Source organism: Eutrigla gurnardus (assembly GCF_963514095.1).
Source record: "Eutrigla gurnardus genome assembly, chromosome: 11".
Taxonomy (NCBI): Eukaryota; Metazoa; Chordata; class Actinopteri; order Perciformes; family Triglidae; genus Eutrigla; species Eutrigla gurnardus.
The window spans coordinates 4178134-4191749 of record NC_139925.1 but is presented as its reverse complement, the minus strand read 5'-3'; the positions used below and the strand labels follow the sequence as shown (position 1 = coordinate 4191749).

At 45.6% G+C, this 13616-nt stretch overlaps 2 protein-coding genes across 3 annotated transcripts; one reads left to right on the top strand and one right to left on the bottom strand.

The window, feature by feature from the left end:
- Positions 1–3998: 3998 nt before the first annotated feature.
- On the bottom strand, positions 3999–7431 carry fignl1 (fidgetin-like 1). 2 transcript variants are annotated; one of them, XM_084021898.1, is made up of 2 exons: positions 7336–7431; positions 3999–6290 (listed from the first exon to the last, which is right to left on the bottom strand). In XM_084021898.1, exon 2 carries the CDS (start codon positions 6271–6273, stop codon positions 4405–4407), a length of 1869 nt encoding a protein of 622 aa, XP_083878024.1. In that variant the 5' UTR covers positions 6274–6290; positions 7336–7431; the 3' UTR covers positions 3999–4404. The 2 variants fall into 2 exon arrangements, with proteins under 2 accessions (XP_083878024.1, XP_083878025.1); XM_084021899.1 differs by lacking the exon at positions 7336–7431 and adding an exon at positions 6881–7015.
- A 312-nt stretch (positions 7432–7743) lies between these two features.
- ttl (tubulin tyrosine ligase) lies at positions 7744–13227 on the top strand. The gene is made up of 7 exons (XM_084021900.1): positions 7744–8502; positions 8586–8664; positions 8932–9164; positions 9291–9426; positions 9522–9791; positions 10513–10656; positions 10945–13227. The coding sequence occupies exons 1-7, from the start codon at positions 8334–8336 to the stop codon at positions 11159–11161; spliced, it is 1248 nt and encodes a 415-aa protein (XP_083878026.1). The 5' UTR covers positions 7744–8333; the 3' UTR covers positions 11162–13227.
- Positions 13228–13616: the final 389 nt, after the last annotated feature.

Sequence of the window (13616 nt, the reverse complement as noted above, 5' to 3'; positions counted from 1 at the left end):
CAGAGTGGAGAAGTGTTTTTATTTTTCAGTGAATGATTGTAGTAATAAGGCAGAATTTATACTTGAGGAAGTAGTTTAATGATTAACACAACTGCACCTACTTGGGATCATCTTTATATATACATATATATATATATTCATATAGATTTTTTTCTATACTGGATTCTATTATTAAGCAACCTGTCAAAGAATATGGAAATGTCCTCGTCGAAGTGAAAGTGATTCCTGGAGTTAATGAAAAGTTTTAGCTTCTTAAGAAATGTGGAGAATTCATTTCACACTCTGGAACCTTCTGAAATAATTAAACGTGGACGTCATTCAGGGCGCCGCTCTCTTCCTACCTGTCAGGGAACCAAGTGAATGACTGACGTTTGACTATGAAAATACACAAGAAGGAAAATCCACAGTGACGGCTGAATTAATAAACTCCTCTCTAAACACCCACGTCTAAATTTAGCAACAACTAAAAAGAAAACTAAACTTTCCATCATCTCTCCAACTTCATAGTATCTTATTATTTACTAAGAATATCAGACACGAGGCGGAAACATCAAAGTGTTGTGTTTAAATAGTGACATCAGGGGAGAGCATGGTGGCAGGACACACACACACACACACACACACACACACACACACCAGCATGCCGACCTGAAGACTCTGGTCCTCTGAGGGAGCAGCAGAGGATCAGGCACTGGAGCAGAAGGCAGGGGCCGGGGCTCTGAGGGCCCGGGCCCCGTCTGTGGAGGTTCAGTCGTGGGCCGGCAGCAGCAGCAGGAGCTCCGACGCCGTCGTCCAGATGGCTGCTGTGTGATTTAGCAGAAACGGGAAGCAGCTGTGGCCAGCGATGGAGCCCCCCCCCCCCCCCCACCAGCCCCCATACGCTTGACTGGGACCCGACAGGGGAGGGAGGTGCATTTGCATGAGAAGGATAATCTGGCCAACCAACTCTGAACCTGCCAGAATCCCAAAATCTCACTTCTCCTTTCAACCAGCTGAAGGCTCCGTTAACCGATTCAAGGATCCAAGACGTTAGAGCTCAAGGTTCATCACACAGGGATGTGATGTCATAGGGGAACAACGCATTCTCTGTGGATCTGGTCCCAGGGGACCACCTCAGAGAAGTGAAACCCACGCTGAAGTCCCTTAAACTGTCATTCTCTCTGCTGGCCACCAGGGGGCGACTCCTCTCTGGTTGTATAGAAGTCTATGAGAAAATGGTCCTACTTCTCTCTGCTGGCCACCAGGGGGCGACTCCTCTCTGGTTGTATAGAAGTCTATGAGAAAATGGTCCTACTTCTCTCTGCTGGCCACCAGGGGGCGACTCCTCTCTGGTTGTATAGAAGTCTATGAGAAAATGGTCCTACTTCTCTCTGCTGGCCACCAGGGGGCGACTTCTCTCTGGTTATATAGAAGTCTATGAGAAAATGGTCCTACTTCTCTCTGCTGGCCACCAGGGGGCGACTCCTCTCTGGTTGTATAGAAGTCTATGAGAAAATGGTCCTACTTCTCTCTGCTGGCCACCAGGGGGCGACTCCTTTCTGGTTGTATAGAAGTCTATGAGAAAATGGTCCTACTTCTCTCTGCTGGCCACCAGGGGGCGACTCCTCTCTGGTTGTATAGAAGTCTATGAGAAAATGGTCCTACTTCTCTCTGCTGGCCACCAGGGGGCGACTCCTCTCTGGTTGTATAGAAGTCTATGAGAAAATGGTCCTACTTCTCTCTGCTGGCCACCAGGGGGCGACTCCTCTCTGGTTGTATAGAAGTCTATGAGAAAATGGTCCTACTTCTCTCTGCTGGCCACCAGGGGGCGACTCCTCTCTGGTTGTATAGAAGTCTATGAGAAAATGGTCCTACTTCTCTCTGCTGGCCACCAGGGGGCGACTCCTCTCTGGTTGTATAGAAGTCTATGAGAAAATGGTCCTACTTCTCTCTTGATGTATTATCTCAGTAAACATTGTAAACATGAGTTTATGGTCTCAATCTCTAGTTTCAAGTCTTCTTCAATCCAGCATGATGTTCATTTAGTACATTATGGTCCATTTAGAGTCCACCAGACCAGAAAGCAGGGGATGCTTTAGGGGGCGGGGCTTACCTGCTGATTGACAGGTCTACCAATGCAGTTAGCTACTAAGACACTTGACCTTGAACTATGAAGCTAACTTTGTTAGCGGCTTCACACCAGAATCCAGATGGATCCAGATCAGGTGTGTGCTCGTCAGATCCACCTGTCGCTCCTCCACAGCTCCAAATATGGTCACTTCCTTGCAAAAAATCCAAGACGGCGACAGCCAAAATGCCAAGCTCGAGGCTGGAGTATTTCTTTTGTGTTTTATCCTTTTCCACTAAAGTCAGGCTAGTATTTGGATTCAGATTTGACATGATATAATCTGGATTAGATTAAAGATTAAACCCCTGAACTCTCTGGTTTATGAGGATTAAAACAAAAGAAAAGCATGTCTACTCGTCAGCTTCCAGGTGTCTGTGAGTATGAGTTTGTGAAAATCTTAAATTCATTGTCCTGTCTTCTCTGCAGGAAGACAGGACTTTACTTTGTTAGGAGTATTTTTACATTGTTCTACTGATACTTCTACTTCTGATCTCTTAACGACATGCAGTATTCAAAACAGGCAACATCTCCAGGCAACTTCAATAGAAACTTCATTTAAATCGTTCAGCTGTTACTTTGATAATTTAATACCTTCAGAAATATTCAGTATTCATTCAAATCTTTTTCAGGTATTAAACTTTCTTTTGAAGCTTTGTAAAAAAAAACGAGTGTTCAGAGCTGGAGCTGAGAGGAGCTTTAAAATATATAAATAAAATGTTTTTCTCTCTTTACTACACTTTTCACTCTTCAGACATGATTTTTGGACAAAACTCTTTTTTTTTAAATTTGTGCTCTTTCATACATCACCAAGGAAAGACACAAAATATTTAAAACAACAAGTAAGCTTTTCAGCATTCACAACCCTTGAATTTCTTTAAAAAAAGCTACTTATTATATGATTTGCATCTTGATTTCAAATACTCCACCTCTGAATAACAAAGCACAGCAACATTTGAATGTTTATTTTCTCCTCTCAACCAACACACTCCTGTTTGTGACCACATCAGCCCAGATGTGAGCTCCGCTGCGCCGCCACAGTCAAATTGAGCTACAAGCGAACACCATATGGCCGGTTTGCGGTCCACACTCGGCGGATCCCACCGGCACCAGAGGAATTCTGTGCATCTGTCCCGGTCCAGCTGTGTTCGGGGACGCCCGTGTGACGCCGCTCGCTGCTGGCTCGTTCAACAAAGTTTCCATACGGCGGCCAAACGCACCTCCTGAAATATTTATCAGCGACTTGACAAAAAGATGAAAAATAAATGAATTGGTTTTCATGGTCTTCCAGATTTTCAAAGATCGTTCCATTAAATTTAGATGAGAATTTAGTTTCATGTGCATTCAAACTATAATGGAGCTCGTCAACAGGGCAGCGTTTGGATGACCAGTGAGGGTTTCTTCATCTTATTAATTGATTAATGAAGTGGACAGTGTGAAACGTGGACCCGTGGATCAGGGCGAGGCCTAAAATTCACACTTATTGTCTAAAAGCAAGGATGTGTTGCAGCAGGTTTCCCTGTCGAGTCCACTGGCGTCTTAATCACCGACAGAAAGGAAGGCACGAGACCCAGAATGCTCTCTGTGTTGCCCAACTTCCGTGGATATGATTAGCACATCCAGCCTCGGGAACATTCCAAGGGATAAAAATATAAAGAGATGTGAAATTCAGCTCCGAACAAAGTGATGTCTGCGGATTAGAGAGAGAAGAAAACACCACAAAACACTGGAGATAATTCCTATTCATGATTATGAAGAGAATGACGGCAATGCAATTAAATATAACAAACTAAAGAAATTCTCAAGTGTATTATGAGACGGATGAGAGAATATTGACTGGAAAGAAATTCATATTTAAGACGCTGAATGCCACAAAAAGGAGGCTTTTTGACTTTAAGAACTTTAATTTGAGATTCAAACCACAAAACAGTAAAATTAATATCCAAACAAAACAGTCCAAAAACTGCCGAAAGCCATTTCAATGCATTTTGCACAGAAAAGAAGTCTTTAATTCTCTCACCTTAAAAGATGCTGAGAATAAGAATAAATATATACATATGGCTGGATTTCAGAAGCAGTTATTTCAGCGGTAGTGATTATATTTCTAATTCCAGTCTTGTCTGTAAGTGAGGATGAAAATTAACGGTTGACAAAACATCGGGCTGAAAAGAGAAAGCACCAAACAATTGAAATGAACCGCTTCACACCCAGAAAATAACAGAAAACACCTGCTGAATACAAGCTAACACACATCTAGAAAACCATCTGTGTGAAGCTCAGTCTTTAACGGGACGAGGAGCTTAACGTCCGCATCCGAAGGTCTGGTTCCAGTCTTCGTACAGCTCCAAGTCTTTGGGCGAGACGCTGGGTCGCACCGTCTTCAGGGCCTCCTGGAAGTCGACGTAGACGATGGGTCGCACCTGATCTGCGGTGATGGTGGCGATGTCGCTGAGCGCGATGCTGCGGATGGGCCCCAGCGCCGCCTCTCGACACAGCTGAGTCATGTCGGCCCCGGAGAAGCCCTCGGTGGCCGCCACCACGCTCTCCAGCTCCTGCTCTCTCAGCTGGTTCCTCTCCTGGGTCATGAGGTTGGTGATGATCTGCCGGCGGGCGGACGCTTCGGGCAGGGGGATGTACAGCCTCTTGGCCAGGCGTCGCCGCGCCGCCTCGTCGATCTCCTGAGGCCGGTTGGTGGCGCCCACCACCAGGATGCGGTCGTCGGCGGCCGTGGCGGCGCCGTCCAGCTGGACGAGGAACTCCGTCTTTATCCTCCGCGATGAGTCGTGCTCGCCGTCCGTCCGCTGGGACAACAGCGAGTCGATTTCATCGATGAAGATGACGGCAGGCTGGTGGCAGCGGGCGATGGCGAACAGGGCTCGCACCAGCTTCTCCCCCTCGCCCACCCACTTGGAAGTGAGCGACGAAGCGCTGATGCTGAAGAAAGTGGCGCCCGATTGGCAAGCGATGCATTTGCCGATCAGCGTTTTTCCGGTCCCTGGGGGTCCGAACAACAGGATGCCTTTAGGGGGACCACGGAGGCCGGTGAAGATGTCAGGCCGCAGCATGGGCCAGACCACGATCTCCTTTATGGTGGTCTTGGCAAACTCCAGGCCTGCTATGTCGTCCCAGGCGACAGGAGGCCCGTGGTCCATGATCTCACTCATGATCAGCTCGATTATCTTTGGCTCAAAGTTCTTCAGGCGCTCATCCAGGATCTGAGGCTCCTGATTGGAATCCCGCCCCCCCCCTCCTTCGTCCTCCCCCTGCCGCGGAATGGGGGACACGAATTTAGAAAACGTCCCCCGAGGCCTGTTGGCGCCCAGAGACTTCTTCACAGTCGCTGCCATCGCGGCGGTCGGACCCCTCTGAGGCTGATGGGAGTGTTTTTTCTGCTGATCGACAATGAACTGCTCACGAGCCGTTTTAAAGTTGCTTCCAGCTCGCGGGTCGGCCCCCGGTTGACATCCGTGTTGCCCCCTGCCACCGTCCCCTCCATCGGGGTTGTAGAAGTTCTTCCTCTTAGATGAGCTGGAGACGGAGAAGGAGGACTGATAGTTTTGTGCGGGGTTCCCCTGTGGAGGAACTGAAGAGGAATGACCAAACGCAGACTGTGGTCGGGCTGGAGGTCGGGACATCAGGTTCGGATTACCCGACATCCCTTCAGAGCCTCTTGGCCTCTCTAAAGCAATCGTAGGATTACAGGTAGTGTTCGCCTCCGTTTTAGGGTGTGGTGGTGGACGTATGGGTTTGAACCACGCGGACTCTTGTCCCACAGTTATGTTAGCATCTCCTGGAGCCACGAGGGAGCCTCCTCCCCCCGTCTGAATCAGCCTCCTCACGCAGGGCAGCTCCAGCACACTCTCCGCCGTCAGGGACGACTCCCATTTGTCGCTGTGGTTCCTCTGACTGCGGGCCAGATGCAGCGCGCCGTCCGCATAGTTGTTGAGCCCCGTGCGGGGGTCATCCGAGTCCAGCACCGCGGCGTAGCGCTCCGAGTAGGTCCTGAGCAGGCTGGCCATGCCGGCCTGGGAGAGCTGGGAGCTTGCCCATGCATACTGAATGGAGAGGATGTGGGCGCGGTAGGCATCGGCCGTCTGTTCAGGTGTGCGGCTGCCAGATGAAATGTCAAAGGACCTCCTCTGCCATTCGTCCAGGTGTGCTCCACTCATGCCTGGCCTGCTCCAGTCTGATGGAGGAGAGGGGACAAAAGTTATCAAAAATACATGACCACAGGGAAAGCTCAAGCTACACATCACCCCTGACCCACGAACACACGCACACACATCTCATTAGATTACATACTGTTGCATGCACAGGTATTGATTGGTTGCTTTAGGATTCATAGATCAGTCAGTAGCGTGGCTCAAAAATACTGCATCCAAACTCAAAAAGCATCTCAGCAGCTGGAAGTTAAGACCCTAAATGTCTTTGCAACTCACTTACATTTTAAAAGCATGCTTAGTTTCTCCACACGAGATACTATCTAAACATAAAGGGGTTGTTTTCTCAGTCTAGACAGAGAGAGCCTGCAGAGAGCAACATGCAACTGTTAACACGAGATAAATGAAAGCAGTGAAAATGTGTAAAACTGCGTGAGCTAACGTTTAAATATGTTATTTGCTTCATTTACACAAGGGACGTTTACTGGCATTTAACTGGGGTTTAACATTAATTCAGCGGACAGGGAAACACAGCTTCGTCTCCATGACACGCGGTTATAAACACTCTATAGATGCTCGTTAACAATAAGGTCACAATACCGAGGAGGACACTTACTATCACGGATGTCTTCTGATATTGTGACTACATAAATAGCTGCTACACACGCGCACGCTTTTAAAAGGCTGTTTAGTGGTTCCCGCCAGCCTTCTTCTTCTTCTTCTGAAGCAGAACGACTTCCTGTCACGTCATAAATCGTTCTCGGAAAAAATGTTTAGTCTTTGAGCATCGCTTTCACCCAATGTGGAAAAAGTCAAAACTTATACGTTGACTTATTGTGTAAATGTGAGAATAATAAAGACTGAGGGAAAATAACTATTTATAAAAATGTCGAACGGGGCCCATGACTTGTCACAACAAGGGGTGTGCTCCATTTATCCCCCGGGTTCGCCCACCGAGGAGTAGTCGCGGTCCGTTAATGCGCTAATACGTCCATTACGTAGCTCTATGGACTTCCACGTAACGCCTTTTGGTTCGTGATGAACCGTCATAAACACGCGAGGCGGTCTTACCCGAAGTGAGAAGCTTCTTCTTGAGTTTTAAAACTTTTAAGTATTTCTTCGCCACCGAGGTTTCAACTCGACTGACTTGTCCCGAGGTCTACGACGCCATCTTCTGGCCGCACAGCGCGAACGCGCCAAAACACTCGATCGTCGTGGTGTCGCGTGGAGTTCTGGGAAATGTAGTACCAGCTTTGTTGGAGTTGAACCGGGCGTTGAATTCCGCCATACATATTTTATTTATAAAAGGGTATATTTATGCAAATTACACCATACATCGTGTTTATTTACTAGCATTGTATCTACAAATCATGTAAATATAAATCCCTCTTGACGTCAGTGTACGCGGGAACTACATTACCCACAAACGGAGTTTTTTTATTGTTTACGCCGTCGACGTCGGATGACAGCAGCCGCTGAGCTCACACACCGCTACGGGAACATAATAGGCTGCGTTTGTGATGTCGTGCAGCTAGCTTTTTAAACATTTAACGCCGTTTTGTATTAAAGTATCTGCCGCTGAGGGGGGAGACACCGGGATAAAGTTCCCCGGATGTAGCTGTTCGTATCGGTCGCAGTCCGCCGCGCTAGCAGCGACGCTGAAAGTGGGAGTCCGGGATCTTAATGAATCCAGACGGGACCAGCCCCGGGAGCCGGTAGCAGTCAGTCAAGTCACACCCTTGTCTGGTCCGAGGGACCGTCTTGTCTGCGCCGCGGGCTCGAGTCCCCGTCATCCTATCCACACGTCACGTATGTTGAACACAACGTGAGCCTCGCGCTTGGGAAAAAATCTCGGATCACTTTATATATTGTGAGATACGCGTGGACCGGATATGACTGACTCATCGTCATGGCACGGGCCGAGGAGATAACCCCGAACTGTCTGTCTGCCACAGGGCCAACCAGACAGCTAGACAGCTAGCTAACGCTGGACAGCTGAGTTCAACTGTTTTTGCTACCCTCCCCTCCTCCTCCTCCTCCTCCTCCCCCCCTCTCCTCGCGCAGGCATCATGAATAGCGCGGTGTACACGTTCGTAACCCGTGACGACAACAGCACTGTTTACGCAGAAGTCTCCAAAATCCTCCTCAAAACCGGACAATGGAAGAGGCTGAAAAGAGACAATCCCAGATTCAACCTGATGCTGGGTGAACGGAACAGACTGCCCTTTGGACGTCTAGGTAAATAAATCCATCATTTAAATAAGGCTCTATGTCTGCGGGATGAGTACTTATTTAAACATGAACTCTGTTGGACTTCACAGGCCATGAACCAGGACTGGTGCAGCTCGTCAATTACTACAGAGGAGCAGACAAACTGTGCAGAAAGGCTTCCTTGGTCAAGTGTGTATCCGTCTTCTTATTGGTTTATTGTTTAAATGAAGGTCACCTGTTTAACGATGGGACGATATAGGATTTTATCGTGGATCAGGATTAAAAACACTCGCAATAAGTTGATCGTTGTGAATTTATCTTATTATAATTGTCAATAATCGTGACGTGGAATGTTTCCTATCGTCCCACGCCAGCTTGCCTTCTGATGTACTTTTAAGATCAATTATTTAAAGGGATTTTAAATTGGCTGACCATTTCCCCTCCTTTTACCATTAGGCTAATAAAGACCAGCCCAGAGCTGTCCGACTCCTCCAACTGGTTCCCAGAATCCTACATCATCTATCCCACTAACCTCAACACTCCCGTGGCTCCGGCCACCAACGGCATTAGCCATCTGAAGAACAATCCCAAGACGGATGAGCGGGAAGTCTTCTTGGCCTCCTATCACTCTAAGAAGGAAGGTGGCGAGGGCACGGTGTGGATAGCCAAGTCTTCTGCCGGAGCTAAAGGTAAAATCTGTTATCCACGTATAATTAGTTAAAATCAAGGAGTTCGGTGTCTTCTTAGATGATATTAACTTTCCCCCCTACATGGCACCGGTGGACATCTTTTCACGTTTGCTTTTATTGCACCAGGTGCTGGCATTTTAATATCCCACGATGCTAATCAGCTGCTGGAGTACATTGATAATCAGGGACAGGTTCATGTGATTCAGAAGTACCTGGAGAAACCTCTGCTTCTGGAGCCGGGGCATCGCAAGTTTGACATCAGGTAAGTCTGGTTTAACGTTCAGCCTGCTGGGAATGTGCTGCTCCGCCTGGCCTCTTGTAACTGAGCTGGGTTTTGATGTTGTGCTGCTGCTGTAGGAGCTGGGTGCTGGTCGACCATCAGTACAACATCTACTTGTACCGGGAGGGTGTGCTGCGGACGTCCTCGGAGCCCTACAACAGCGCTGACCTCCAGGACATGACCAGCCACCTGACCAACCACTGCATCCAGATGGAGCACTCGCACAACTACGGGCGATATGAGGAGGGCAACGAGATGTTCTTCGATGAGTTCAGGCTGTACCTGCTGAACACTCACGGGGTCACCCTGGAGACCACCATATTACCTCAGATCAAGCAGATCATTAAGTAGGTCCTTCTGCTTTATTATTTATTATTATTATATTATATTATTATTATTATTGGATCTCATCTAATAGTTAATTAGAATTTAATAAATAATGATTTATTTTTAAATAATTTAATCAATAATGATTTATTATAAAATAATTAAATTAATAATGATTTATTATTAAATAATTAAATTAAAGATGATTTATTATTAAATAATTAAATTGATAATTATGTATTATTAAATTAATAATTATTTATTATTAAATAATTTAATTAATACATTATGTTTTATATTATATATTTTTTATATTTATACATTCATAAAAAAAAAATCCTGTAATGTTTCCTGTAAAATAGGCCATTTATGGGAATGTTTACTATTACAGTTATTTAAGTAAAAGTATTGATTATGTGCTGCTCAGAATAAGGCAATAAGAAATGACCCTTACTAAATATAAAATGAAAAATAAAAAAAAGGAATATTTAAAAATTAGACCAGAAGGGACCAGATACACCTGCCATTACATCTCCGCCTTGCTATTGGTGTTATAAACTGTATGCTGTAGTAATAATCATTTTATAAATAATTATTTAATCAACACATCACAATGTAAGCTGAAATACATTTTGTTAAATTCATAATATACAAGCCTCCTACTGTATCCAAACACAAAAACATGCTGTGTGTGGATCAGCCGGCTGATGGGAATGATTCTGCCGTCTTGTTTTTCTACAGGAGCTGTCTGACATGCATCGAGCCGACAATCAGCACCAAGCACCTGTCCTACCAGAGCTTCCAACTCTTCGGATTCGATTTCATGGTGGACGAGAGCTTCAAAGTGTGGCTCATTGAGATCAATGGAGCTCCGGCCTGTGCACAGTGGGTACCAGTCAGCTGCTCATTCGTGTTAAAGACGTTTTGTCTCCTATTATATGTTCCTTAAATATGATATCACATATATTCCTGCAGTCTGCATTGAGACTTGTTTTGCAATTTGGAGTAAACAAGAGATTATTTTTGTTCTCTTTCTTCCTTGGAGGATCAGAGTTTGGCTTTGGCTTCAGTGAACTGCAAACATGGGAATTAAATTCCTCTGGCTGGATAATAAATCAGCCATGGTCGGATGCAGGCTGTGATTGTTTCCTTCACTGTCCCTTCTCCCTGCAGGAAACTCTATCCAGAGTTATGTCAAGGCATCGTGGACGTGGCTGTTTCCAGTGTCTTCGCCCTGAACAGTGGCGGCGGCGGCGGCGGCAGCGACTCCTCCTCCTCCGCCTCCTCTTCACCTTATTCCTCCTCCCCGTCCTCCACCTTCACCACCAACTCCTGCTCCTCTCCCAAACTGAGAGGGCCTCTTCACGTCGGCCCCTTCACACGACTGTAAGCACACCGCAGATATTCGTCTCCTCCGTACGGCTTCTCCACGCTCTGTCCTCGCTCCTAAACTCCGCGAAGCAGCACACGCCGGCGATCCCTCCGATTCACCGCTTCCTTCGCCCGTCGCTCCCGGACGGAGTCTTTCTCTCTATGGAAATCCCCGAGCTGCAGCGCCGATCTCTGCTCTCCCCGATTTATGCAAATTCTGAATGTGAGGACGGGAACGAACGGATCAGCAAACTTCCCGGGAGTTTCCGAGTCGAGGACAGACGCCCCTCCATCTCAGTCCCGCAAGCAGAGTGACGGAGGTCTGAAGGACGCTCCGTTTGAGACTGTAGTGCCTTACATTTGCAGCCACGCTCCCTTAAAAAACACAGACTGCCAGTCAGCTTGCTCTGTTACTGTGACCTGTACTTGTTCTATAAGCCTTTGCACTGTTGCTCAGTAAAAAGTCAACGCGGTCAGTCATTATCAGTCCTCAAGAAATCGGCATAAAACTATTTACTTGACATTTGAGATCTTAGTGAATATATGTCATTTTTAAAATGCTATTTTTCTCTTCAGACGTGTTTTATTTAATCTTCTTTTTGTTCCCCTCCATTAGTTTCATTTAGAGATGCTTACAGCAATCATGAGTTAATTGCTGGATGATATAAGTGAACAGGGGGCCTGTCCACCTAAACCCAGGTTTGGGTCCGGCCCCTGACCTCTGACCTCTCTACAGCAGAGAGGAAAGAGAACTCTTTTTTTGTAACAAATAGTCCCGTTTTCTTTGTCATTAGAAGAGAGCATGTTTGTTTGAAAGCATGTAGCAGAATGCATCCGCGGCTGCACCTTTGACCCCCGTCTGTTCTTTTTTTAATTTTTTTATTCCTGAATAATGAATCGTCGTAAAGTGAAGTCAACAATGGATGATGTTTTTGAACCGTTGTGATGGAAGTAGAGTAGATTATGTGTTAAAGATCCCATGAAATGAAAACGTGAGGAAAACAACCCCCGACGCTCTTATCATGCTTTTTACCCCGGTGTCAAACATTCGTGTTTCTTACTAAAGAAGAGGTCTTCATCCCGTCACTGCCTCTTCTTCACTTCCTGTTTGATCTCTGTATCCAAAATCATGTTTATTTCCATCACAGTTGCATTTTAATCGTTTTTTTATCATGGGCTCCTTGAAAGTATTTAATTTTGTCACTTTTATTTTGATTAATCTCCGTGTGATAGATGGTGTATATCTATTTTATGTTGCTGTTGTTTAGTTTTTAGTTTAGTTTGAGCTCCAGGCTTGTGACGGTCGATCCAACTGTGCTCGTTTCTTAGTGTTTACTGTTAGAATCCCTGCCGTCTCCCTTTCCTCGCCTCCACTCAAATCTGCGAGGTTTTGCTTCCCGTGATGTGAGGGACAAACGTTAAGGGAGCATTTATCCACGTTTTTATTTTTTAATCGCCGTGTATTTGTGTTTACAAGATGACTCTGGGAAAATAAAGGATATGTAAGTGACTGCAGGTCAGAAAGATGACGTATCACTGAGCAGGCTGCACGTAGCTGAAGTGACGATTCGGAATAATGCAGATGTTAGCAGAGAATTGGTGTTTCTGATCATGTTGGCAAATGAGTGAGCAGATTTTTGAAGAAGCGGTCAGTATTTGTTTTTATTAAATTTGTAGGGAAACGTCTTTCCATCAAAGGGAAGGGTGCCTTAGTTGGAATTGCATATTGTTATTAAAAAAAAGAAAAAGCAATGAACCTCCAGCGTTTAAAAGCACCTTCATTTGTTTGTTTGTATCAAAGTGATTTTGCTTCTTTCAGTAAATTCAATGATGTCATTTCCTCAGTTTGTTGTGTTTTTTCCTCCATATTTTCCCTAGATTTCTTCATCTTTACCAAAGATCAGATTCCTGCCGTATTGTCAGTGTTTTGTGGTTGTTAGAATCTGGGCATCGATCATGTGATCCAGAATCAAGGATCCTGTTCAGAGGGATGTCTGTGCTGTTTTGTTTTTGTTATCCAAACTCTTGCATGAACATTTGTCTTTATCAGAAACAATATTACCAGAATAAACAAGATTACTATTATCCAGACTGTGTCGGGGTTTTTTTTCTTACTGCCAGTTTGATATGTTTATGCAAAGCTGGGTTTAACAGATCAACTGTGCTTGAAACGGAGATTAGACAGAAAAGAGGATAAATTCATACTGAGCTCACAGATGTTTTAAGACACGTGATCAAGTATTGATCTTTATTAGAATCAGGTTTTTTATCAGTGAGGGTTTTTGTTGTCAAATTGTACAAATACTGATCAGCCTTCAACATTACAGCTGCAGGTTCTAGTCCCGTGAAAACCTGCAGAATAACGTTTTTTGTTTGTCCTACAGCGCCCCCACCTGGGCGAGAGGAGCAACGACCGTCAACCACAGCAGGTCATTTATCAGGCTTTTAAAAAACGGACGAAACTACCAAGTAAA